Source organism: Phycodurus eques, chromosome 10 (assembly GCF_024500275.1).
Source record: "Phycodurus eques isolate BA_2022a chromosome 10, UOR_Pequ_1.1, whole genome shotgun sequence".
Classification (NCBI taxonomy): domain Eukaryota; kingdom Metazoa; phylum Chordata; class Actinopteri; order Syngnathiformes; family Syngnathidae; genus Phycodurus; species Phycodurus eques.
The window spans coordinates 18,094,471-18,121,370 of record NC_084534.1 but is presented as its reverse complement, the minus strand read 5'-3'; the positions used below and the strand labels follow the sequence as shown (position 1 = coordinate 18,121,370).

General features: G+C 41.2%; 3 protein-coding genes across 4 annotated transcripts in view; 1 reads left to right on the top strand and 2 right to left on the bottom strand.

Annotated features, from left to right (window-relative positions):
- Positions 1–6,745, bottom strand: LOC133409110 (PRELI domain containing protein 3B-like). The gene is made up of 6 exons (XM_061688687.1): positions 6,504–6,745; positions 4,308–4,476; positions 2,725–2,814; positions 2,333–2,403; positions 2,153–2,255; positions 1–1,634 (listed from the first exon to the last, which is right to left on the bottom strand). The coding sequence occupies exons 1-6, from the start codon at positions 6,716–6,718 to the stop codon at positions 1,515–1,517; spliced, it is 768 nt and encodes a 255-aa protein (XP_061544671.1). The 5' UTR covers positions 6,719–6,745; the 3' UTR covers positions 1–1,514.
- A 1,016-nt stretch (positions 6,746–7,761) lies between these two features.
- LOC133409109 (tubulin beta chain) lies at positions 7,762–13,919 on the bottom strand. Of its 2 annotated transcripts, none has more exons than XM_061688686.1 (4): positions 12,671–12,837; positions 12,478–12,586; positions 12,299–12,409; positions 7,762–11,308 (listed from the first exon to the last, which is right to left on the bottom strand). In XM_061688686.1, the coding sequence occupies exons 3-4, from the start codon at positions 12,357–12,359 to the stop codon at positions 10,152–10,154; spliced, it is 1,218 nt and encodes a 405-aa protein (XP_061544670.1). In that variant the 5' UTR covers positions 12,360–12,409; positions 12,478–12,586; positions 12,671–12,837; the 3' UTR covers positions 7,762–10,151. The 2 variants fall into 2 exon arrangements, with proteins under 2 accessions (XP_061544670.1, XP_061544669.1); XM_061688685.1 differs by lacking the exon at positions 12,671–12,837 and adding an exon at positions 13,831–13,919 and having other exon boundaries at positions 7,770–11,308.
- Positions 13,920–18,574: 4,655 nt separating this feature from the next.
- Positions 18,575–26,900, top strand: part of LOC133408810 (guanine nucleotide-binding protein G(s) subunit alpha-like) — a 37,539-nt gene continuing 29,213 nt past the window's right edge. The window contains exons 1-4 of the mRNA XM_061688059.1: positions 18,575–18,727; positions 20,512–20,584; positions 22,585–22,639; positions 22,721–22,840. Coding sequence (XP_061544043.1) covers positions 18,583–18,727; positions 20,512–20,584; positions 22,585–22,639; positions 22,721–22,840 — 393 coding nt within the window. The 5' untranslated portion in view covers positions 18,575–18,582. The remainder of the gene's footprint in view (positions 18,728–20,511; positions 20,585–22,584; positions 22,640–22,720; positions 22,841–26,900) is intronic.

Here is a 26,900-nt window from a genome sequence, read left to right as displayed (position 1 = left end):
TCCATTTAAAAGTCTGTATTTCAAATAAATGTGCTACGTTCAAAGAAAAATACTAAAACTGAACAACAACAAAAAAAAAAAAAGAACACAATCCCACACTGTTCCATTGTCACAGTATGAAAACCTAAGCGAACGTTCAGCTCCATCTGCTCGTAAATATGTAGCAGTGTTCCTTAATTGGAAGTGCAAATGGAGAATGCCTCCTGCCAAGCAGCAGCCTGCTTATGCATGGAAGCATATTAACTACCAGACCATTCTAGACGTCATCAAAACACAATCGCCACAAGGTAACTTGATCCCTTCTCATACAACTTAAATACTTGACTATTAAGTAACACCTAATCATTTCCAAGCTTATTTACTGGCGCCCAGTACAGGATTTTACCAATGAGGTCTCAGAAGAGTGTTGAAGAAGTAAGTCCAGCAACAACAACAACAAAAAAATTGTGCCATTTACTGTGTCCTCTGACACAGAAAACCGCTTCAATGTACACAAGCATTCCCATATTGGAAACTACTTTCATGTCTACCATTTCCTTGTCTGGATGCTTTTGCAACACCATGACAATGCATTTCTTTGTGCGCTCAACTGGTTTTCATGCCACAATTGGCACATTTGCTTGACATGTGCCCGATAACAACATTGTTGGCTATGGTGCTTTTCTAAGGCTGGATTGACACTCCTGGTCCAGGTGCCGATTTCATGCCTATATCCGATTTTATTTTATTTTTTTCTATTTTCACGTTAGTTTCAAGTGACACATATCCAATATGGCTGTGTTCACACTGACGAAGAACATGGAACAAGATGCGGATGCCCAAAATTGCACTGAAACAACTCCACTAGTGTCAACAGCTGGCAGCGACAACACAGAAGTAGACATGGCGTTTAGTTAGCCTATGCTGACTCCTACTAATTTAAATGAGGATAACCTCTGCATGAATTCACTGGCCGCTGTATGCAATTATTTTGCTTATTTACTGATGGACACACCTCAAATGTAGCATACTTAGACCATGTTTAAACATCTATGATTTTGCTGTGGTTTCCTTCACCAATTGTTGGATTTTGATGACGACAAGCTGGCTTTGATGTGGTATATCCCATCTGTGCGTTTCCTCCTCACTCACATTGGCACATATATGATACAGATTTCTATCTGCTTTTGGAAGAGTCCTGCTTCTGATCTTAAGATATCTGATCCCCTGTGTTTTTTTTCTTTTCTTTTTATGTTGCCATGACATGTATCCCAATTGTGCCACTTGAGAACAAAACAATCTTGTCACTTGAACCATGCAGTGTAAATCCAGCCTAAGAGGCTTTTGGCACCTTTACCCCCCATGTCCGCAGTTCCCTGAGTGCCCACCACCGGTCCCTGAGACTCCACCAAAGCCTGCTGCTTCTATGCAGCTACATTGTTACATAACATACATAACACATAAGAGGCACCAGGCAGTGTCAAGAGTATCACGGGGGTGAGGGGAGGCTTTGGTGTAAAAATAGGAAGCGGGGGTCATTTGTCAGTGACGGTGGCGGCGGCCATGGGGGAGCGTATGGTCCCGCGTGCCGTTGCTGTCAGCTCCTCGATTTCAGTGTTGAGCCGTCGGATCACCCACTCGACGGCTTCACGGCCCTGGAAAGAACGAGAGAAAATGTGGAACATTAGAGAAAGCCTGAAGATGTAAATCAACCAGAAACATTTCACAGCTTACTGGGTTGTATTAGCAGTGAGGCTGGGCGCTTAATCGATTAATTTGAGTTTATTTGTCAGAAGCTTCATTTTAACAATTTTTTTTCATGGTTTCATAGTTCAACGTGCGCTGCGCTTCATTGAAAGGTCCGTTTGTCTATTCATGCCCTGCTATTGACTGGCGACCAGTCCAGGGTGTACCCTGCATTTATCGCCACAATTCAGCTGGGATAGACTCCAGCTCACCCACGACCTTAATGAGGTCAAGCACTATAGAAAAAGCACAGATGAATAGAATTAAAGCGGACTAAAAACCAAAACTTTGTTTTTCTGTAGACTTTGTTTTTGGTAAGCCTTTGTTCTGCTTCTCCAATATTTTCTGGACCCTCTAAAAGTTGTGTCTCATATTTACATGCAAGGACCAAGCGATATTTAGTTTGAATGTGTAGTTGACCTTCTACCTTTCCCGCATTGGTTGAGATGGTGCTTGCGAGCACGCCCTCCAGGTAGCTGCTGAGACTTACTCCTTTTACAGAGATGATAGCTTCTTGTGTCAGGATAGTTCTATAGAAAATAATTTTACAAAATATTAATGAATTGTCAGTCTTGTGTATTGGATTACTACACTTCTCTCAACTTACTTTTTAGAATCCTCAGGGTGGGGTGTATATGTTAACTTCTCATCCACAGACACCAAGTTGGTGAACGTGAGCTACCGTGCAGGGAGAGATACAGTATCACAAAAGGACAAAGTTGTCAGATGAGTCAACAGTACTGTAAAAGTACACTTCATTATACAATAGGCAAGTCTTCATTCCCCAAAAGGTCATTAGCACACCACTTTACAACCAATAAAAAGGTGTTTGCGCATTTAAAAATGCCAAAATTAGCATTACTAGCTTTGTGAAGGCATTTCTTTTTTTATTGAATATCATTCTCATTGTCAGACAAGATGACCTAAACATTCAGTGCCATTGAATTCAAATATCCATGTTAATATGTAGGACTGGCAGTGAATGAGTTAAAAACTCACATTTGTGGACTCAAGTTCCAAACGCTTCTCTTGCGGATCCACAACAGAGTGCTCTTGAATGTATGTGCACGTCCGCGTGTTGCCAATGATCTGTGAACAAATGTGAAAGGGGGTTCATTTTTTTTTTTTTCCAAGCTTTTTTTTTTTTTTTGGTTTTTTAGAATTGCATGGTTGGCTGGATTAAGGCTACATGCTCAGGGTATACGAGAGAAGCAGGGGAGACCCTTTATTGGTCACCAGTCAATCATTCACACCTATAGACAATTTCGTCTTCAAATGAACCTGTTATGCTCGTTGTGTGAATGTGGGAAGAAGCTGGAGTACAAGCACAGTGAGAACATACAAACGCCACACGGAAAGGCACAAGCCGAGATTTGAACTCAGAACTGTGAGGCAGACATGCTCAGCCATCAACCATACTGCTTATATCAATAATAATGATTAAATATCCATCCATTTCTGTAGCATCCTCATTTGGGTCGCTGGTGAGTAGGAGTCTATCCCAGCTGACTTTTGCGAGAGAAGCGAGGTCCACCCACCACATACTGGTCACCAGTCAATCGCAGGGCACTTATAGACAAACATCAATTAACACTTAAATTCACACCTATGGATATTTAACAAGCGTCAGTTAACCTATTGCTCTTTTTTGGAATGTGGGAGGAAGCCGCAGAGAAAAATAATAATAAAATACACATATATATATATATATACACACACACACACACACATCACATTCAACATGTGAGGGCCTGAGTCGAGATTGATACATACAGCTACATAAATCAGTGGTGAGAAATCTGTAGCATTAAAGGAAGCTATATAAAAAAATAAAAGCCAAAAACATTTAACTCACAGAGGTTCCCATCCCGGCGCCCGACTGGTTAGAGCGTCAGCCTCACAGTTCACATCCCAAAAACATGCATGAATTGGAGACTCTAAATTGCCCGTAGGTGAATGTGAGTGTGAATGGTTGTTTGTTTGTATGTGCCCTGCGACTGGCTGGCAACCAGTTCAGGGTGTACCCCGCCTCCTGCCCGATGATAGCTGGGATAGGCTCCAGCACGCCCGCGACCCTGGTGAGGAGAAGCGGCTCAGAAAATGGATGGATGGATGGTTCCCATCCCCTGCACTAAATGATGTACGTCTATCAATGCTCAGGACAGACAATCAGATTACGCACCTGTTCACTGAGACAGTGTGCATCAATGACCGAGGCAAGAATTAATTAAAAAGAAGGATATTCAATAACATGATCGGAGACGGCGAGCACATCTAAGACATCCTTGTAGAGGTCAGGAGCCAACTGGATGGTGTATGTCAGACGGTGAAGCCGCGCGTTAGCTCACTTTAGCTACTCATCTTTGCAGAGGTCATGAGGGCTGCGACACAGGAGACGGGCGCCAACAAAGTTAGCGTTCTTGTGAGCTCTCGATTTAACTCGGAAAGTTACATCACATGCCGTCACGGGTTGTAGCACGGCCGTGACAAAATTGGCACTCACAACTACTATGCTCCAGTCAGAGAGCAGGTCCAACTCTTCTTTCCAAAGACAGGAATAGGTTTTGGTTTGGGATACTCACAGACTTTACAATAGAGGGAAGACCCCAATCAGTGCTGAGAAGCCTTTTGCTGTGGAGGCGGCCCTGTTTGTCGACGGTCCGGTCCAAAACGTCTACCCCGAAGACGCTGGGATTCATTGGGTTGGGATACTTTTGCATCGCAGCCTTGGTCACCGTCTCCCATGGGTGACTGTTGGATGAAAATTAAACAGTCAAGCTCACATTCAAAGATTTTAAATAAATGAATACAGCTGCACAGTGCAGCAATTACCAGTTGTCATCGGCTTGTTTTTTTTTTTTTTATATTTATGAACCAAAAGTGTTTTTCATTCAAATATTTACTATACTTATGACATTCGAGTAGGGACATGAAAATTCTTGGCCGAAACCGAAAGAAATTATCCCAATTACACTGGTCAACAACAAACACGAAGATTTGTTTTGCTGATTTAGGACATTTTTGATGGGCTAAATCCAAATATCACATTGGTTTTGCTCACTCCGGTTGAACTATGGCCACATTTTTTTGTTTTATTTTTTTTATGTTGTAGGGGTTCTCAACTTGGGAGGGTATATATATATATATATCAGGGGTTCTCAACTTGGAGCGAGTGAGAAAATTAAAATGGGAGCGTGTGAGAAAATTATTTTTTTTCCCCTCTTAAAAACCTCTCTCAGATGACAAATATTAACAAAAATCAACCAATAATGTCATAAAATTGCGACCGATTTAGTAAGAAAATCAGATTTAAAAAAAAAAAAACATAAAACACAAAAAAAAAATATATATATATATATATATATATATATAAATCAACTTAGCATAATAACCTGACCTGGACAAGAAAAACGGATGTGATTTTCAGATTCCGCGATTGTCCTAAATCTGTTGAAAAAACAAGACAATTTACAAAAAAATAAAATAAAAAAAAAAAACCTGCCGATTTATAGAAAATCATTTCTAAAGCTATTTGTCTGTATTTCCATATTTTTCAAATTATATCAAGTGGATTACCACAGGACAGTTACTTCAGTATGTCATAGGATTAAAAAAATAATAATTATGCATACTGTTCATTTTCACAACATAATCATTACTAAATTATGGCTTCATTATTTGTTATTTTAATGTATGTATTGCATCAACGCTAGCTACTTTTTAAAAGTAATTAGCCCAACACTGCTTGCTAGTCACTTTATTGGAAAAATAAGTCGCCAGAGCGGTCAGATAAGTGGGTAAAGTAAATACAATGACCAAATTGGTTGGTTGGCTAAACTTTTGTAAACTAGCTCCTCTCTGGTCACAGCTACTCTATGTTAGTGCACATATATGCACATTAGTTGGTGACGATAAATATTGAAATAAATTCAATTGAATGGGGTTCGGGAAAGTTAATTTCTATTAAACAGGTCATGAAAAATTAGGTTCAAAAACAAAAAAAATCCATGATGGCATTTAGGAGTGCACCATAGTTTTGTTTAATTGGCATTGGGATTGTGAGAGGGGTCCTTGGAAAAAGGAAAAAAAAAAAAGAAGTCTGTAAGAAGTCCCTGAACACACAAAGTTTGACAACCCATGACGTAGGGGGAATAAAGTTGAACAAAATGTCAAAGTCAGTGTGCCTTCGGTTACAAAGGCTCGTCGAAGGTCAAAAGTCATATAGTTCTGACTGTTTTTTTGTTTTGTTTTTGTCAATGTCTTTATGTCTCAAAAGGTGTTCTCTATCAATTGACTGTCTGTTGTAGTGCTAGAGCGTCTCCAATTACCGGAGACAAATTCCTTGTGTGTTTTTTGGACATACTTGGCAAATAAAGATGATTCTGATTCTGATAGTGTCTCGTTTCCATGGAGACGCGTGCACGCGCCCCGACGGCGATTGGCTAGTGAGGTCACAGAGTCGGAGAGGGGGAAAAGCAGGGAAAACTAGGGGAAAGGTTACTCGACGGCACGGGCCGCTTACGCAATAAAGACGCCGCCGACTTCATACACATGCATCTTTTCAACACACTACGTTTTTTTTTTTACCATAAATTTCACGAGTGTGAGCTATGATATCATTTTTTACCGTTATGTCCAACGAAAACGACGACAAAAAAAAAAAAAAAAAAAGTCTCGCTTAGCTACTTCAAGCACCCGGATGTTCCGCTTTATGAATGGCATGTTCACCCTGTCTGCTGTAGCTTGACAATGAACCCGCTGCCACAACGAGCACTCACTTGAATACGTGTTCGGAGGTCCAAATCTTCATAGTGCGGCGAGTTGGGGTCGGGTGGATGGAGGAAATTCGCCGGTCGACGTGTGTGAGATGCCGGCCGGGTTCAAATCCTTCCTTCCTTCCTTCCTTCCTTCCTGCTCTCTCCTCTCCCTCTTCCTCCCGTTCTACGCAGCTGTCATGTGACCGAGATGACGCACTTCCGGCGTTCGGCGGCATGCACCACGGCGCGTGACCGGCCTCCTGTCAGTCACTAGAGGCAGTGCGCTAGTGCAGGCAGCTGATACCGTATTAAAATAGAGCTGAGTGACATAATAGGAAGGCATTTTTTTAACCATGTGTGCAAGGTTGTTGTTGTTTTTTTAGTACGTTGAGGTTTTTTTCTTCCTGACCTCCTTCCTAACGACCCTCAGAGTTGCTTTTTTATTCTTGCATCGTTCCTTCTCCTTCCTTCATTTCTAACTTCATTCGTGTATTTCTTCTTTCGTCCCTTCCTTCCTTTCTTCCTTTGCTTAAACATACTTTTCTGCCTTCCTTCATTGCCCCCTTCCATCACTTCTACCTGCTTTTCTGCCTTCCTGCCTTGCTTACATCCTTCCTTCCACCTCAGAACTGTGTTTTTGTTCCTTCCTGACCTCCTTCCCTCCTTCCTTCTTTCCTCCCGCCTTCCTTCCCTCAGACCCGCTATGTCTTTCCTTCATTCACATTCACTCAATTTTTGTTTTGTTTTTTGCCTTGATTCCCTCTTGTCATTGGTGACAGTACCTGTTAAAATCAACAAGTCCATTTAAACGATATATAGATACCTTATGACCTACCCTGTTTTATGTCAAACTTCCGTAATGTTTTTATTTATTTTTTGGTCCCCTGTTAGTGAGTGTTGCATAAATAACCTTCAATGTTTTACAATTGTCCCCCATGGAAGGTTGAAAGGTCTGCGCAACCTTGGAAGAACAAGGACAGTTTAGGCTGCTGAGTACACAGTGTCGACATGAGGGATCACTTACAGTTTTTACGGAAATCCATATCTGGTTGCAACTTATGTTTTGAATATATATTAACAGGACTTTACAGTGACTGTTCTGGCTTTTCACTCAAAAATGGCATTTTATTCTTGTAGCTTTTTCACATAACATTAGATTTTATTCCCATAGCAACATGACTAATTCCGCAACTTTACGCTTTTACAACTTCACAACTTTATTCTTGTAACATAACTTTTTTTTCCCCCCACGCAAAATGTGACTTAATTCTCAACATTACAACTTTAATTCACCAAAAAAACATTTAAACAACAGGATTACTTTTTTGAATGTTCGACTTTATTCTGGTAAAGTTACAATTTATTCTCAGAACATTACAACTTTTTTCACAAAACAGTACAACTTTGTTCTCGCAACATTGCAAATTTTCTCCCAACTTTGCAAATTTATTCTCAAAGCGATGCTTTCCTTTCATAACATTGCAACTTTATGTGTGCAACATAACGACTATTCATGGAACATTACAAAATATTTCTCTTTACAGCTTAATTTTGCTAGCATTATGACTTGTTTCTAATTATATTCTGACATTTATTCCCGCAACCTTGCGATTTCTTTTTCAGAACTCTATGACTATTCTCGGAACATTATGCTTTTTTTGGAAGTTGTGACTTTATTCGTATTTTGTTTTGTAATTATGAGCGTAAGCAAACATGCGATTCTATTCTCGAAACATTGTGACTTTTTTCAAGTACCTTGCGACTTTATTCCTGTTACATTATGACTTTATTTGTCTATTCTATATTAACACAATAATGAGGAATTTACCATGACTGTTGCACCGGCCGGGTATGTAAAATTTAGAAACATAGATGACCAGAGAGTGGGTCATTGCCCTTGTTAGAGGACTTTGTGCCCTTCTTTGTCCTTAGTGGAAAAATAGAATTCCTTATCTTTCTGAGTGTTCTTCATTCCAAACCTTATTTTCTGAACTGAGCTGAACTTATTAATGCTGTATTTTTGGTGAAAAATAATTATCATTCGTAATTGGTTATAAAACTACAACAGAGTACATAAGTCTAGATGACTTTTTGTCTGCGCTTATCACATGGCGCAGATGCTCAAGGCAGTAAAACGTGTAATCTCAAAGTCCCAGGCCACTCACAGTGGGAGGAAACAGTGTGACAGCCAAGCACACTTTATCAGCGTCAGTACGGTCCATCACTCATTTAGAGCCCTGTTAAAATATGTTTTAAGTAGTAGAGTTACACAAAGGCGTATTAGGGCCACGCTGAAAAGAGACAAAACGAAGAATAACGCTGCAAGATAAAGTTGAAACATTATGGCAAAGTTGTGAAAGAAAGAAGAGAGAATGATACATGAAGTTGTAACTTTATGAGAGTAAAGTTGACATTTTATAACAAAAATTGTAATAGTGTGAGAATAAACGAATGCGCCAAGATGAGGACTGTTGTGGCTCATGAAGTTACTGTTGAATAGTATTCCGAGAAAGCCGTAATATTACAGGAATAAAGTCGGATTTTGTCTCACGACTATTGCTGACTTTGAGCGGCAATCGGAAGAACAGTATTTCATAATTTTATATCACCTGATGAATGTATTGAGACTCTTGCATATTACATTTGGGTATTTTGACATTATGATTTTATTCTCGCAACTTGACGACTGTTTTTGTAACATTGCAAAATGTTTCACGTAACCCTACGACTTTATTTTCCTAACTTTGCAACTTTAGTCTCGCAACTTCATGACTTCATTCTTTGAACATTACGACTCTTTCATGTGGCATTACAACTTTTTTCCTGTAACCCGCGACTTTATTCTCGTAACTTTGCGACTTGAGTCTTCCAACTCCACAACGTTCTTCTCGTAACAGTACAACTTCATTCTCGAAACCATCTGACTTTATTCTCATAACTTAATTACTTTATTCTCGAACTGTATTACTTTATTTTCATAACTTTATTCTTGTAATATTCACACTTTTATCAAGTAACATTTTGACTTCATTAGACTGAATTAATTATTATCTGATAACATCTTTACTTTATTCTCATAGCAATACAACTTTTCTCCTCATAAAATTGCGTCTTAATTTTTGTAACATTGCAACTTTTTCTTGTAACTTGACAACTTGTTTTCATATTTCAATGATACATGTGCGTAAAGCCACTGGAAAAACTTGCAACAAACTAATCTCAAATAAAATGAAATACAGATTACTTAATGAATACAGAGACAGTGACACCTATATGCAAAGTCAATATCCCTCCAGCAACCTGTAGTCTCTACTATTCTGAAGGGTCAAAGGCCATCGAGCCATCCATTTTCTATACCGCTTATCCTCACTAGGGTCCCGGGCGTGCTGGAGCCTATCCCAGGTATCTTCGGGCGAGAGGCGGGGTACGCCCTGGTCTGGTCACCAGCCAATCACACATAAACAAAGAACCATTTGCACTCACATTCACACCTATGGACAATTTAGAGTTTTCAACTAACCTACCATTGCATGTTTTGGGGATGTGGGAGGAAACTGGAGCACCCGGAGAAAACCCACGCAGGCACTGGGAAAACATTCAAACTCCACGCAGGCGAGGCCGGATTTGAACCCGGGTCCTCAGAACTGTGAGGCAAATATGCCAGACATTTCAAGGTCTATCCTCATCCACAGGTTCTCTACTCATTTCTGTCACTGTTTCCATCGTAGCTTCCATTCGAGGCTGGACACTTGTGGCTGTAAACATCACGGGCGACTCCTGCTCGTCTTCGTCCTCCAGTTCGGACTCCGTGTCGGCGGTGGCGTCTTGGTACTGCTGGTACTCGGACACTAAGTCATTGAGGTTGCCCTCGGCCTCTGTGAACTCCATCTCGTCCATGCCCTCACCCGTGTACCAGTGGAGAAAGGCCTTGCGCCTGAACATCAGCGCAAACTGATCGCCCACTCGGCGGAATATCTCCTGAATGGCTGTGTTGTTGCCGATGAATGTGGAGGCCATTTTGAGGCCTCGAGGTGGGACGTCACACACGGCAACCTTGACATTGTGCGGGATCCAATCCACAAAGTGGTTGCTGTTCTTCTGCTGGACGGCCAGCATTTGTTCATCAACCTGCTTTGTGGACATCCTGCCGCGGAAGACGCCGGCGACGGTGAGGTAGCGGCCCCGTCTGGGGTCGCAGGCTGTCATCATGTTACGGGCGTCGAACATCTGCTGGGTGAGCTCGGGTACGGTAAGGGCACGGTACTGCTGACTACCGCGCGCCGTCAGCGGGGCGAAACCTGGGATGAAGAAGTGGAGGCGGGGGAAAGGCACCATGTTGACCGCCAGCTTCCTCAGGTCGGCGTTCAGCTGCCCCGGGAATCTCAGGGAGGTGGTGACCCCGCTCATGGTCATGGATACCAAGTGGTTGAGGTCCCCGTATGTGGGCGTGGTGAGTTTGAGCGTGCGGAAGCAGATGTCATACAGCGCCTCATTGTCAATGCAGAAGGTCTCGTCCGTGCTTTCCAGGAGTTGGTGCACCGACAGGGTGGCATTGTAGGGCTCCACCACTGTGTCGGAGACCTTCGGCGAGGGCATGACGCTGAAGCTGGTCATGATGCGGTCAGGGTACTCCTCTCGGATCTTGTTGATCATGAGGGTTCCCATCCCGGAGCCTGTGCCCCCGCCCAGGGAGTGAACCAGCTGGAAGCCCTGCAGGCAGTCACAGCTCTCACTCTCGTTCCTCACCCGGTCCATCACCTGTTCTATCAGCTCCGCCCCCTCTGTGTAGTGGCCCTTCGCCCAGTTATTGCCAGCACCTGAGTTGCCTGGATCAACAAAAGCAGGACTTGGTCAGTTGATTTTGTATATTACAAGGTAGTTCAAGGTGACTTGCTGTGACCTGTTATTACACTAAGTAGTACAGTGATTCCCACCCACTGTTGCGGGCAAGTATCCAATTTCCCTTAATAATTCCAAATTATTAATTCTCTACAAATCATGTATATTTTTCTATCTATGCCAGCGACCTCTTGTGTCAGGCAGGACAATGAAATGCTTTTCTACTAGATGGCAGAAGGCACAAAAGGCAATCATATTTTTGTCAGTATAGAGTGGTGCTTTGAGATACGAGTGACCCAAGTTACGAGTTTTTCGAGATTCGAGTCGTCGGTCGGCCGATTGTTTTGCTTTTACTTGCAAGGGCAATCTAGAGGTATAAGTACCGTACGGTGGCGGGTGACTCAACTTCACAACAAGCGGCAGGCAGTTTGGCAGATATAATTACTTGTAAATATTCTTCAAAAAAGATGCTTCAAGCTGCTTCTTGTCATCCTCAGTTAAAGGTTACTGTCAAAGTAAACATACAACTCAGAGATTTACACTTGTATTTGAAACAATCACCTAGCCTTCGCTAGCATACTATGGGAAACACATGGGCTACAGTGGGCTACGTCTATGAGGTGTTACCCTTTAAGCAACGGATATCTGAACACAAACTGTGCAGCAGGTTATACATGCAGACATTCTCTTTGTTTGATGTTAAGCTAAGTAAGACAGTAAACTTCGACTGGAAGTGGCATTAAACTTCTTGAAGTTTCTTTTTTGACAAATTGTTCACTATTAGCCAAACTGATGCTTATTGTGAAGTGAGTTAAATTGCATTCACTGTCACTATGCAGCGCGCGTATCTCAAGTTTGTGCTCATAATTCAAGCAAAAAAAAATTGTTGACGGCTCATATCTCGTAAAGCCCCTAAGTCAGGTCGCTTGTATCTCAAGGCACCACTGTGTTCATAAAGGTTTGGATACGCAGCTCACCATGAATAAAGTTGTCCGGCCTAAAAAGAGCACCGATGAGACTGCCTCTGATGCTGTCCATGGTTCCAGGTTCCAGGTCAACCAGCAGTGACCGAGGCACATATTTACCACCTGGAAACAGAATGGAGACGCATTCATCATCAGTAAGGCCGTCATGGACTCTCTTGATGACGCCTTACCGTGTGCTTCATTGAAGTAGACATTGACTCTGTCCAATTGGACTCTGCTGTCGCCCTCATAGATGCCCGTCTTGTTGATCCCGTGTTCCTCGCTGATCACTTCCCAGAACTAAAAGGGAAAAGGCACAATTGAAGGTCATTACAGTGATTCCAAGGGCATGAACATATCGTCTTCTGTGAGTGTGTGCCTTACATTTGTTTACATCTCTAAACATATGTTTGTAATTTTTGATAAGCTCCTAATTTACACTATGGGTTGTGTGCTGTACATAAAAGATTAAGCCAACTCTATTAGGCAAGAACACTTGACTGACATATCCTACTGTATGTGTCGCTTATTATCTCGTTCTCCCTCTTTCTTGTTTTGTTGGCCGTGATAAAAACAGAATAACCCACCCTTACCAGTCTCGCCCTTATCTCCTCCCAAAATGCCCGGTAGAAAACACCCACGTCACTCACTGTTGTTGGCACTGCAATACCACGCTTTGAGTCATAGTGAGTCTCACAGTATTACAGAATATTGGTGGAGAACCAGGATGGCCCAAACTCCCAATTTATCACAAAATGTATTTTACCGTACATTCTGCTTACAACAGCCAATATTACAGGTTTTTGATTTTTTTGTTTTTCTAAATAGTATTTTTGTCTTATTAAAACAGTTTGACAGTGGTATTTTTTAAAAAACTAAATCATACAAATACATGATGAAAATACAATTTATATATTTTCAGATATGTAATTCTTGGCAAATGCACATAATATGAATGCATAATTTTTGGGGGGTTTAAAATCAATTTCCAAATGAAACATGTTACCTTAAAAAGGTGAAATAGATTGAAACATATGTAACAAAAAAATGTGTATTACAGAATGTAATCATCACCATCTATTAGCTATTAAGTTGGACATAGCATAGCATTATTTTTTTATATATTTAGTTTCAATGTAAGTGTCTGACAGAACCACTAATTAACAAATGTTATGAAAATAAATTGTTAATTAATTATGAAAATATTTTTAGGCATATATTCTTTGTCTATAATGTAAACAAGAAGTTTTTTTGGGGTTAAAAATACATTTATTAATTTTAATTCCATTTTAAAATGTAATATTTTTCATGCAAAATAAATACACTCTCTATCAAGTATAACTCATTATAATAAAACTAGCCTGTTATCATCAGAGATTTATATATATATACACACACACACACACACATATATATATATATATATATATATATATATATATATATATTTATATATATACACACACGCAAATATATATATATATATATATATATATATATATATATATATATATATAATCATTTCAACCATTCAGTTTAATTACCTTTGAGCCGATTTGGTTGCCACATTGTCCAATTTGGAGATGTACAATTTCACGCATGATGGCGCCGGCATCAACTACAGTTGGCTAAGCGGGTGGGTGCCGGAGGGCTCCAACTGGTTATATATAATCACCACTGATGTCATTACTGATGTCAAGGAGGGAGGGAGTGACGGGGGGTCAGACACCTCACGAGCTGCTCCTATTTCAGGGCTGCACATTGTAAATTTCTGATATAGAATAATAGCGTCATTAGTATTTTTCTTTAGGGCAGGGAAGCCATTTTTGATCACGTTATCCTTACTTTGAGGAAGAGACGAAAGCACAAGATGTGTTCTTATGCTACCTGCTGACACAACAATATCAAGGCCTTCCTGTTAGTTTCATTATATAACTTATTTCACACTTTTATGACAGATTTGGAATGTTAAAATGTTACTTAAAACATGCTCAATTCATTTTTTTAACGGAAACAAGAAAAAGACCCACAACAAATTAAACATATAAGAGTCCACTTGTCTCGATTCAACCTTTGCGGATTGCCATGACCTGAGGACTCAGAATCTATGGAGACATAAAGAAGAAGAAAAAAATTTGCAAAAATATTGGTATTTTTTATTAATATTGTGAGAGTAAATAAAAAATGACAGGATATTACACATCCATTTACTGTCACATTTCTTGCTGATTTATGTTGTACTAGGTGGAACGGTGGACAACTGGTTAGCACATCTGCCTCAAAGTTCTCAGGACCGGGGTTCAAATCCCGGCCCCGCCTGTGTGGACTTTGCATGTTCTCCCCGTGCCTGGGTGGGTTTTCTCTGGACACTCCGGTTTCCTCCCACATCCCAAAAACATGCATGGTGGGTTAATTGAAGATTGTAAATTGCCCGTAGGTGTGAATGTGAGTGCGAATAGTTGTTTGTTTCTATGTGCCCTGCGATTGGCTGGCGAACGGTCCTCCTGCCTGAAGATATGTTGTTTTACTGTCTGAGGTGTCAATAAAGTGTTTCTTTTCACAAAAAGCTGATTTTCTCAAGCTTTTTGGTAAAAAAAAAAGGTGGTTTCTTTTGTGTGAAACCCACCTGTGGTGTACTGCTGATTACTAAATAACGGGAAAAGGTAGAAACAAACTTTTTTGCTGGTGAAAAATGAGGGTGTACTCTTTCTTTTTGTAGTGGCTTATACACAATATTCCGTGGGTCTTGAAAGATCAGTCAAAATGCTCTAAAATGGGTGGCAATATGGGGAACGCTCCTTTGAAATCGACTGGCAGTGAATGAGTTAAGTAAGGTTTTTATTTTTTATTTTTTATTTTTTTATTTTTTATACAAGTCAACAGTTATTGATTGATACATTGTGTATGGACAGGTAAACAAGAAGAGGACTTCAAAAGAGGGCGCTTCTCTCCTTGTGAACCTCCAGCTTGATGACACAGAGCAATCATGTGATCCAAACCCTGCTTCATTCCAGATGTGTCAAGTCACCGTGAGACATACACCGGAAACACTGCGGGCGTCACTTCAAAACAAACCCGCATGTCGTAAATCTAGTACAGCATGGACTCTGGAGACTTCATTCATTCTTAAAGTAAAAGTACACATTTTAAAAAAATACACTGATAAAAGAAGTACTGATTACACTATTTTCTTAAATGAAAGTAAATAAGTACAGACTGAAATGTACTGAGATACAAAAGTAAAGTTTCCTGCAAGCTAAATTCTGACAGATTATTCAGGACTGCATTGACAATATTCCCTGCTTGAGCAAAACAAAACAACATAAGAATGCTAAATTAGCTAACAATAATAACTGAAAAATACATCTTAGCTGTATGTGTTTGTTCATACTAGATAAAATTGTTTAATGCCACAAGCTGGTGGGTTTAAGGCCGGCAAGACAACATATTCGCCACAATACATCCATGTAGCCGACAAGATTAAAAAAAAATCTCTAAAATAAAACCCTGGATAGGGAATATCTTGTGTCTCTGAATCTGTTGTGTCACACTTGTTAATACTCCCTGGTTCATTTTCCTCAATGTTGTCCCTTTTCCGCTGACAAGTCCCCAACATTGCTGTCCATCAATCAAGATCGCAACCATCTATTTCATGTCGCGTCATCATTTGCAGTGGTCACAAAACAAAGTAATGAACCTATTTTAACAACGTAAGGAGTAACAAGTGTAGCGATAAAAGTCAAAAGTTGTCAGAAAAATAAATACTCGAGTAAAATACAGATACCTAACCCCCCACCCGGAGAAACCCCATGCAAGCGCAGGAAAAATATGCAAACTCCACACATGAAAGCTGGAGCCGGAATTCGAACCCAGAACTTCAGAAGTGTGAGGCAGACGTGCTAATCAGTAGTTTCCTTGCTGCTTCATAATAATAAAGTGTCTACAAAAGCGTTACAAATTGGTGGCCACTAGAGGGCGCATGAGTTGCTGTTTGCAACTACCTATCTGGATTGGTCTCCATCATTAGCACAAGTCAAAACTTGTTTACTCACACAAAACAAGAAACTGTAAAGGGACTTTATAGACATCTTCTTCACCTCAACGTGGAGGTGATCCAATTTACCAGTCGTTTTATCAGTGATCCAAAGTACTTTTTTTTTTTTTTTTTTAGGAGATTCAAGCCGTTGCTCTGCCTATTTGTATTTTGTATTTTTTTTTTTGTCTTGAGTCAAAAGCACTAGAGGCCAAGTGCTTGCTTCAAGCTATTCAATGCCACACCCAGTTGAAGTTCACTTTAAATCGAACATCGAAACAAAGAGAATAACAGATTGGATAGTTAACCAAACAACATAGCTTTGCCTTTGGAAAGTTTGCTGGCTTGATGCTAACGCACAATGCAAAACGCCATTGATGGGCTAACGAAACTAGCATCTACTGTATGTCGAGGCACTACTAACCCTTTAAGCAAGGGATATTTGATTGAACGTGGTTTTTTTTTGTCTTTTTTAATTGATTGATAGAATTTTTTAAAATTTCGAACGTGTAAAAGTGACATAAAAAGAACAACGCAACAGACAAGATTCAACTAAAATAAAATGAAAATATTGTTAAATTGCAGGTATTAAAAAAGGAGTATGAATAAGTAAAATTTATATACATGTACCCCTTTCTCATTTCTCTAATTCTTTATAGTCCAGGGGGCTCTATGGCCCCGTTTGCTTGGGGCCCCTGATAAAAAGTGATGTTTTGTTTTTTTTGCAAGCACGGGGAGCACATGCAAACTCCACACAGGAATAGATTCGAACCTGACATCATAAATGTGAGGCGGATGTGTTACTAAACCACCATACCGCCCGCACTGTTCCTAATGTAATAATAATAAATATAATGCGAGAATATCTCGACCACATGAAAAAAAAATCAGAAGATGGACCAAATTTTTGGGGGGACGAACAAAATGGATTTTATTGTGAAAGGTGCAGCCGGAGCTAGGTCTTCACAACCCTAATGTAATAGCAATTTTCATAATAATAATAATATGTCAATATTGTATTTTTCTTCATTCCACGAATTCTAGAATATATCAACCGCATTAAAAACAAAAGTAAGATGAAAAAATAATGTGTTTGGGACGAACGAACTGGTTTTTATTGTGAAAGGTGTCGCCGGAGTTGGTCTGTACAAGCGGAAAACTTGACCGCCGTCCGTTGTTCCCAGGGTTCCGTGAGAGCCGTTTTGCCCCACCCTACCTCTTCAACACTATCTATCTCAATGTGCAATTCTCCGAGAAAAAAAGGGGGTGGGGGGTGGGAAATAATGCAGAGCGACGCCGCCGAGGAACAATTACGTGTTTAAAACGTTAGCGGTCCCCGGCAACAGGCAGACAAGCAGCACCCCCGCCCCCCCTCGGCTGTAACAAACAACGACAACCACCTTCCCCCTTTAAAAAAAAAAAAAAAAAAAAAAAGATGTCTACGCTCGGATGAAGGCTTGAAAACACGGCGGTAGGTTACATGTCTGGTGCACATGTAACCACGGTCCAGCAACGGGGGAGTACGAGCCGCCGAGCTAGCTTGACAAGCGGGGGATTGCCATCCGTAAAACACCTGGACGTCGAGCTGCGTTCAAGGACACGCAGCTGCCTAAAGAATTGAGTGGAGAGGAGAGGGGGGAGAAGAAGAAAAAACACCGCCGATGTGAGGAGAAACGCACATTAACGTGACGGGGGAGAGGAGAGCGAGGAAAAAAGACGGCGGAGAAAGGGGCCTTTTTCAGGGGTAGGGGTCTTCTTGCTCGTTGACGCCGAGAGGATCGTAAAAACAAACGCAAAACCGGGAATTAATCGACGACGACACGCTCCGGTGAAGCCCCAAGAGGAAATATTAATTGATTGTACAGTATTCAGTCTCCCTCTCCAAAACAAGGATCGTGCCACGATGGTTTGGGAGGGAAATTAAGGCAAAATCGAGAGGGAAGTGGTGGTGTGTGTCTTCATCCATGTTCATTTCACATCCCCTCGAAGCAGCGTTGATGACTTCATTGCGGATTTACAGTGGAAACACGGCGCTGCTGTCCTGACTCTTGTTGCCAGTAAATAGCCTCATCCATCCATCCACCATCCCCATAGATGCCTCCCATTCTGAGCCGGGTCTTCCACTCTTGGGCCCGTCTTGGAATTTAGGATCCATTTTGCTTACACTACCTTAACCTCCTTTATACACCCTGCCTCCCCACTGGGTTTTTTTTGGGGGGGGTTGCGTGTTTTTTTTTCGGGGTGGGGGGGGTGGGTTTGGGGGATGAAGATGGGCTGTCTCGGCAACAGCAAGACGGAAGACCAACGCAACGAGGAGAAGGCCCAGAGGGAAGCCAACAAGAAGATCGAGAAGCAGCTCCAGAAAGACAAACAGATATACCGCGCCACTCACCGGCTTCTACTACTAGGTGAGTTTTGTCATCATTGTGTGCGTCTGTGTGTGTTGTTCTGGAAGTGGTGTTGATACAAATGGGGCTGCAGTGACCCGACGGTGGACAATTTCCAGGCCCTGATGCCTTGACACTGTGGATCAGCAACCCCAACCTTTATAGCTGCTAATTTTTTTCCAGATAAAGTAGTCCTTCGCTATCACTGAGGTCCACAGATTCCAACGTACAGTGATCCTCCACGCCAAGGACGCCGTTGCACTAATCCGCTCGGACTGCAGGCAAATTAGGGTTACTTTTGGGATTAGCCGAGTCCCGTTTGTCCTAATCTGAAATTGATCCCCGATTTGGGCGCCTGACTTTAAATAATAGCCGGACGCCCTACCAAAGAGTCTGCAAGAGGAGACATTGTCGTTTGTTTACTGATGATTGTAGATATTGGCCTTAAAGATCCCCACCTTTTTGAACTCTGGAAGGAACGAGTTGTCAGGTTTAGTCAGCCTTCGGAGGTAGTGTTATCGAGTAATCAAGGCAGAAAGGCACCTGTATGCTGTAATGCCAGGACATTTTTGTCGTTCCGACAATATTTTTACTTTGACTTGCGAGCAACGATTTGCGATATGAGCGCTGTATGGTGGCAGTGAACACAATAAGCAACAATTTGGCAGATACTGAACTACTACTTCTTCATTTCCTATCGGCTTGTAAAATGAGGCTTCAAGCTGTTAATTGCCACCAGCAGTTGAAGTTTATTGTCAAACTAAACATGAAACAAAGAGAATTAGGCATGTATATAAAAACAGCCACAGCTTTTCTTTGGGAAAGTCCATTTAGGTTAATACCAACAAAAAATGCTGAACACCATAGATGGGTTAACCAATAGCATTAGTCTCGTTGTTATAACCCTTTAAACAATGAATATTTGAACGTAAATAGCGGAGCAACACATGTAGACATATATTATAACCATATAGGCATATATTTCTTATCCTCTGCAAAGAGCAACGAATATTACTTACTGTATAATTGTTTACTTTATATTTAGTTGTATCTTTACTATGTTTTTATAAAATGCAATATTAGAGTGCTAGTAAAAAGTAAGTAATTTTAGTAATTTTTTTTGGTGGAACGGTGGACGACTGGTAAGCACATGTGCCTCACTGTTCTGAGGACTGGGGTTCAAATCCCAGCCCCGCCTGTATGTAGTTTGTATGTTCTCCCAGTGCCTGCGTGGGTTTTCTCCGGGTACTCCAGTGTCGTCCCACATTCCAAAAACATGCATGGTAGGTTAATTGAAGACTCTAAGTTGCCCTGAGTTGAGTGCGAATGGTTGTTGGTTTATATGTGCCCTGCGATTGGCTGACAACCAGTTCAGGGTGTACCCCACCTCTCGCCTGCCGATACCTGGGATAGGCTCCAGCACACCTGCGACCCTAGTGAGGATAAGCGGTACAGAAAATGGATGGATGGATGAGAGTATTTCAAGGCACCAATTTAGTGGATGCCTTTCCGCTTCTCTCTTCCGGTGCGTGCTATAACTGCAAACAAAACAGAAAGAAGAAGAAAATTTGAACCTTAGAAGAAGAAAAAGATGCGACTCAGACAGCAAAGCCGAATGCTTCGAAGTATTGCAGAAGGCAGGCTAGACATGTTCAGCTGTGGTGGAGGTCTGCTTTTATTTGTTTCATCTGTGTCCTCTGTTGCTGCCATGAGTCTGTAAGCGTCCTCACATCTTCTAGATTTTTTTAAAAGTTAGTTCCACGTTCTCCCAATGTTGACTTTCTCGGTCGTCTTTCTGTTTCTAGGGGCTGGCGAATCTGGGAAGAGCACAATAGTCAAGCAGATGCGGATATTGCACGTCGATGGCTTCAACGCAGAGTAAGTAGCATTCACAATACTTTTATTTGCACGTTATCCACAGGCACCTGCTTGTAGCTTGTGTCACTTTTTTTAATCTCTAGAAAAAAGCTTGATGCTGAAGACAGAGATTGGTTTCACTTCACCATTATAAACTCTTTCTTGGCATCAGCAAACAACGTGACTACCGAGCTCAAAACAAGCTTAGAAAGCGACAACATGTAACTATTAAAAGACATGAAGCAAGAAAAGTAAACGGTTACGTACAGTGCGTTAGCAGCTACATAACAGCTATATGGTCAGATGTGGCCGTGGCAATAATGGAGATGCTATTCTGGTTTTTACAAGCACGTGGAACATCAACATAATTTTGAAGCTCATAGTTGCTTTAAAGACAGGAACTTGAGTATTACATGGACAGCGTTATTACAAGAAATCACCAGAAGTCTCCTCATGAAACATAACTGTGTTATCTTTTATTATCATATAAGCCTCCTTGTACAACATTTGGCTCATACGAAATAATTCCTTCTCGCTTGTGTCCATGTCAGCATCATAGTTGAGTCAAATGTTTCGGCATAAACAGTCACAGTCGGCATGACCTGAGAAGAAAGCGCTATTTGTTTGCCTTTTCCCGCAAACACTGCTGCAGGCAATAAGGCCCGTTCATCCTCATCTTGTGAGTTTCCTAAAACTCGAAACCAAGATGAAGCAGCGGAAACAAAAGTCAAATGTTTTCTATTTTTAAATGTTGTTTTCCTCGAAAGGCTAAGTAAGCATCGTCATGCGCCCGTCCTCACAGCGCCACCCGGGCTTTCTGCAGTAGTGGTGTGTCTGCGTTGTGTTGAAGTATTTCACCGTACGGGTTCTTTCCCAAAATGGGGCCGGCGTGTAATTAAAGGTCCCATGTATCAAATTTCTTCCCCTTAATCTTTGATGTCCTTTTATCGGGTTTGCGAGATCATTTTGGTTGGAAATACCCAGGAAGCCCTTTTTCAAGCTATTCTAGTTGGTCTTTTACGCCTGGCAATTGAGACAGACTGATTTCTCCTTAATATTCGAAATGTAAATAAGCTTTGCTCTGATTGGATCGCTGTTGTTCTTAATTTCCGGTCCCATTGACTTGAATTGAAGCTGTACACGACGTTCATCGCTGGCGACAAAGATGACAAGCTTGGCTATTTCATCCACAGTTACATTACAAATTGGAAATATAGTTGAGCATTGTAAAACAGAACATATTTATACTTTATCAACAATTTGTATGGCTTGGCAGTGGCTGAGACTCGCTCGCTTAAAACCGGAAATGCCATGTTGCTGTTCAGCTGAGTTGAGTGGGTGGGTACCAACCAAAAGGTGGGCAGGTACTTGAATATTAATTGATGAAACTACGTGACAATGAAGGTGATTTCAAATCTACCTATTTTGCAAGCCTTATGCCGTTTATTGCCTTTTTCAATGAATAGACAAACCACAAAGATGTCAAACTTAAACCATGTCAGACTAATTTTGACCTGTGCCATGCATAAAACAGTAGAATTTTTAGTTTTTTACTTTGATGGCATGGGACCTTTAACCGCTAATTTAGTCCAAAACTCTAAAACACATGCACAACAACTTTCTCATACCATCACTTACTTTTCTTTAATGATGTGCCCGCTGCTGAAGCTTACGGTGTTAGGCGCCGGCTCAGCGGAGTCGATCATTCATAGCATAATTTACAGTCTGCTTTTGCGTTGTCGTCTGTTTACCTTAAGTATCTACAGATGGCTGACACGGTGTCCTACTCTAGCTGCCCAGAAGGTACAGTATTAAGTCAGAGTGGTAAAGTGGTATCGGAGTCATAGGATTGCAATAGTTTTACGAATACAGACGTACAGTATGGGTATCGGTGCATCCTTAGTAACATCACTTTACAAGGAACATATATAATTAGTGGACATTAGAAGTGGAGTAAATTGACTGTGAATGTGTTTGACTGGAGATTATCATCATGACATTCTTTTGTGTTTTGTTCATAGGGAGAAAAAGAAAAAAATACATGATATTAAAAACAACATTAAAGAAGCTATAGAGGTAAGACAAACACACCTAAATGTTGAATTTGTTTCAGAGCTCCTTGTGTCTAAAGAATGACCTATGCTGTCCCCTACCTAGACCATCGTGTCCGCCATGAGGACACTCACGCCACCGTGCCAGCTCGCCTGTTCTGCCAACCAGCCGTGCATTGATTATGTCCTCCTCCAAATCAACCAGAAGGATTTCGAGTTTCCATCGGTAAGCACAACCAAAGCAAGGGTACAGGAATACCAGTATTCGGGACGAATTTGAGTATTTTTCCAATCTTCTGATCAAAATCAGGAAAGACCAAGCAATCAGATGTGATTGTAAGATTATCCTTAGCGATTATTCTGTGGTGTGTGGTCCCCCCCACCCCTCCCAATCTGCTTGGAAAACGGTCAGGGCCAGTACCGTATTTTCACGACCATAGGGCGCACTGCATTAAAAGGCGCAGTCTCAGTTACGGGGTCTATTTCTGTATTTAACACATACATAAGGCACTGTATTATTGGGCGCAGGCATAGTAAAACAGTATTTAACAATGTACTTACGTTATTTTTTGATCACTCCTCATCCAAAAATCCATCAAAGTCCTCATCTTCTGTATCCGAAATGAACATCTGGGCAAGTTCTCATTCAAACACGCCAGGTTCGAGTCAGTCTCGTTGCCATGCGGAAGCTCGAACAACAGTGCAACCAGACACGTTAGCCACAGCATCCACAATCCATTCACAAATTGTGGCGTACCTCGCCCGGCACTGCCTCCGGATCTTAGTAAAGCTGTGTACGCCATCTGTCATCCATGGCTCCCACGCCGCTCACTTCAATGAACGCCCTGTTTACACGGTTATCCAGCGGTTCGTCAAGCCTCCCGGAATGATGGCAACCCCCGAGTTATTGCACTCAGTCGAATGGTGACTTGAGCCGCTTCTCCCGGCTGTTCTTTGCTCATTAATCCATTGCTCGAGTTGGTCTTCCAACTCCGGCCACCTCGCCTTGTTTCCGCGTTTTGGTTTTCTTTTTTTTCCGCGGAAACTCAGCTTCGTCTTCTTGACTCAGCGGAGCTCGTTTTCCTGCTTCCTCCACTTGCGAACCATAGATTCGTTGATCTTGAATTCTGTCGCACATTTTTGGGGGTCCTTAGCCAAACTGATGTTGTTTTGCACATTGCACACCCCGGAAATGCTCCCAGTCAGTGAAGCGGTTAAAAAAAAAAAAAAAAAAAAAAAAAAAAAAAACACCCCGGCGCTATGTACCTACTGGGGGCGTGGGTTTAATGTCCGACTTCACACACCCTTCCCCTGTCCTCAGACACGTCTGCTTTTCCTCTGCGTAAGCAGCGTATCAGCAGGAAATGCTTAAAAAAAATAAAAAATAAAAAGAAATCAAGCGGAGCGCTCATTACACAACAACATTTATAGATGTTGAAACTCGGTGCACACATAAGATGGCCGCATTATAAGGTACCCAGTCCATTTTGGAGAAAATTTAAGACTTTTAAGTTCACCTTATGGTCATGAAAATACGGTAATTGAAAACGCAGGGGTACACACAACCAGTAATTGGGACAAATTTAAGCATTTTCTTTCTGTCCTTCCTATCAAAGTCAGCAAAAACCCATAAAAGATTATTTTGAGCAGTTATTCTGCAGTGTGGGTGCGTTATCTGCTCGGAAAACAGTCATGGATGACAATCGGAAATATTTAAAGCAGGCGTATGCATACGCATACCGATAATCGCCACAAATTGAGCATTTTTGACGTGCTTACGATCAAAGTCAGTGAAGACCTCACTATCAAATGTCTCAAAGATTATCCTGACAGATTATCCTGTGGTGTTAGGTGTGCTAAGAGTAATTTTTAATCCCTGATCTACCCGGAAAACGAAAGGGACCAACAATCGTAAAAACCTGTTCAATATTTATGATGGCTAAATCCTTGTATGAGTGGTCAACACAGAGTTTGGCGGAGCCACAGACTCATTGTGATTGTGACCTAAAACAGAATGACAACCAATTAGGAAACTACCTTAAGATCTCACTGTTGCTGGTATATGTTATTTACATAACGTGTCTAACCAAATGTAAAATGAAAAAAAAATATTAAAAAAAATGAAAAAACTTAATGATTTATTGCGTCCAGTCCTAGTTACGAGATAAGCTCACAGTTAGCCTGGTTTCTTCCATTGCTTCTTCTAGCATTCTTCTTCTTTGTATTTTCTGCCAGTCTTGATGCCCTGTGGCAACCTACTGCCTCTCACAAGTCAGTCTTGGTACTACGTTAGACATCTGGTTTGGGGGAGCAGACTTGCGATGTCGGTGGATGTTCAGTATGGTTACGTGTAAGGTGTGCTGTGTTGGTCATCTCGAGTACACCACACACTCTAACAGACGGCCTGTGTGTCTAAGAGCAGTGGTTAAACCTCTCTCCACAATCACTAATATGGTTGACGTGGCAAATTAGCAGCTAGCTGGTTGTTAGCTGTGAGCTAACCTCTTGCACCATTGTCCATTAGCGGGAGTTAGCTCAAGGCAAGGCATTGGCAGCTTTATTTATACAGTGCATTTAAAACACAAGGTAACTCAATGTGCTTTACATGATTGAAAGTACTACATTTACTCTAAGCAAATTCACGTGATTAACACTAACAGGCACATCTCCGGGGACTGTGAGCAAGCAGTGCTGCTGCGAGTGTTTATAAATATATATATAACCTTAAAAGGCTCATGGTAATGTTACAAGTAGTTGTGCATTGTAGAGGACAAGGATTTATGTAGAGTCTGCTGCCTTAATTTATCTTTGAAAGTCTTTCTCCATTTGGTAAAACTTTGTCTTCTCTGTCCTTTGTGTGTGAGACTGAGAGCATTGTACATGCATTGCACGGTTTTTAGACCTTTAATACCAATGTCCACAGAAAGCTTCGAACCTGCGACCCTCCAATCCAAAACCAAGAAATGACAATAGAGTAAATCTGAAAATGTTCTCAAATGTGGTGCTGGCATGCAGGAGGTAGTAGGTTAGGTGTGCTGGAGGTGAGTCAGGCATCGGTTCCTCAAGCGCGCCTGTAATTAGCAGGCGCTGAGGGAGGCTGTCTATTGAATGAGCTTCTCACCCGAGAGCTCCTATTAACGCCGATTGTTTGCAAACTCTAAATATTCACCCAATGAGTGACAGTCTTGCACCCAAGCCTCTGAGCTAGATCACACGATGGCTTGTTTATGATTTGTGCATGTTACTTAAAAAGGATGTACCAGATTAGTTAATCATTAAACCTGTGTTGGTTTGTTAATCCTGCCTCGGTTTTGATGTTAATCCCGCTTTACGCCACTAGGACTGGGGGCTCTAATCTGGATCTGATGAGTGGGCTTCATTAGCAGAATTTGCGTCTACTTTTGGTTGTCCTGTAATCACGATGTTCTTATTTCACTTGGAGCTTGGGCCAGCCAACATTTGTGTTTTGAAAAAAATAGCATGACAATTGAGGTGTATTTTTCTCAAATTCCAAGTACAAAAAGGATTACAGTGGTGCCTTGAGATACAGGTTTAATTCATTCCGTGACCATGCTCACATCTTAAAACGCTGTATCTCAAATCATCTTTCCCCATTGAAATTAATGGAAAGCCAATTAATTTGTTCCAACACCAAAACTCCAAAATTAGTTTTTAAACATGTTTTTCATCAGAAAATAAAATGCATATAACAGTCCTGTATAAAAAACACCGTAATATTAACATTTACGCTCCACATAACCTGCAATCAGAGAAAATGTGAGCACAAAATATGACTTTACCAAATGTTTTGTCCATACTTGTGGTGATATTGGGACTTGGCAAACCATCTTAATGGCACATTACTGCCACCAATTGATATTGTCCTTCCGTTAAAAGGAAACCAATATGAGTTGATGGAGGCTGGATGTTGTGAAATATGCTGCAGCCATCGAGCGGTAGGGATCTGAAGCACACTTTTTTGCTCGTATCTCAAGACAAAAAAAGTTTGTCATGTAACAGTATCGTGAAAAACTCTTAAGTCAAGGCAGTTGCATCTCAAGGCACCACTATAATTACTTTAAGAACTATATATATTATAGATATTTTAAGCATATTGTTTTCAGAAACTGTTGCTCAAACTCTTGCTGGTGCTGGAAAAGTTGTTTGAACTCAGCAGTGCATTCAAATGAGTCACAGTTGTTCTAATGAGCATAGTTTCCACTGATGTGTGCGTATGTTTGTGTGTAAGCAAGGGAAAGTCTTCCGATATTGTGTCTGGAACGGCA

Bases quoted from the DNA above. Each gene is read 5' to 3' on its own strand.
- LOC133409110 (XM_061688687.1), bottom strand. From the start codon at position 6,718: ATGCCGCCGAACGCCGGAAGTGCGTCATCTCGGTCACATGACAGCTGC. The intron at 2,404-2,724 runs GTGAGTTTTTAA...CCTGCACGGTAG, and splicing joins TGGAACTTGAGTCCACAAAT to CTCACGTTCACCAACTTGGT. The intron at 1,635-2,152 runs GTAGAAGGTCAA...CGTTCTTTCCAG, and splicing joins TCTCAACCAATGCGGGAAAG to GGCCGTGAAGCCGTCGAGTG.
- LOC133409109 (XM_061688685.1), bottom strand. From the start codon at position 13,887: ATGCGTGAAATTGTACATCTCCAAATTGGACAATGTGGCAACCAAATC. The intron at 12,587-13,830 runs GTAATTAAACTG...TTTCCCTTTTAG, and splicing joins GCAACCAAATCGGCTCAAAG to TTCTGGGAAGTGATCAGCGA. The intron at 11,309-12,298 runs GTGAGCTGCGTA...TTGTTGATCCAG, and splicing joins GCCGGACAACTTTATTCATG to GCAACTCAGGTGCTGGCAAT.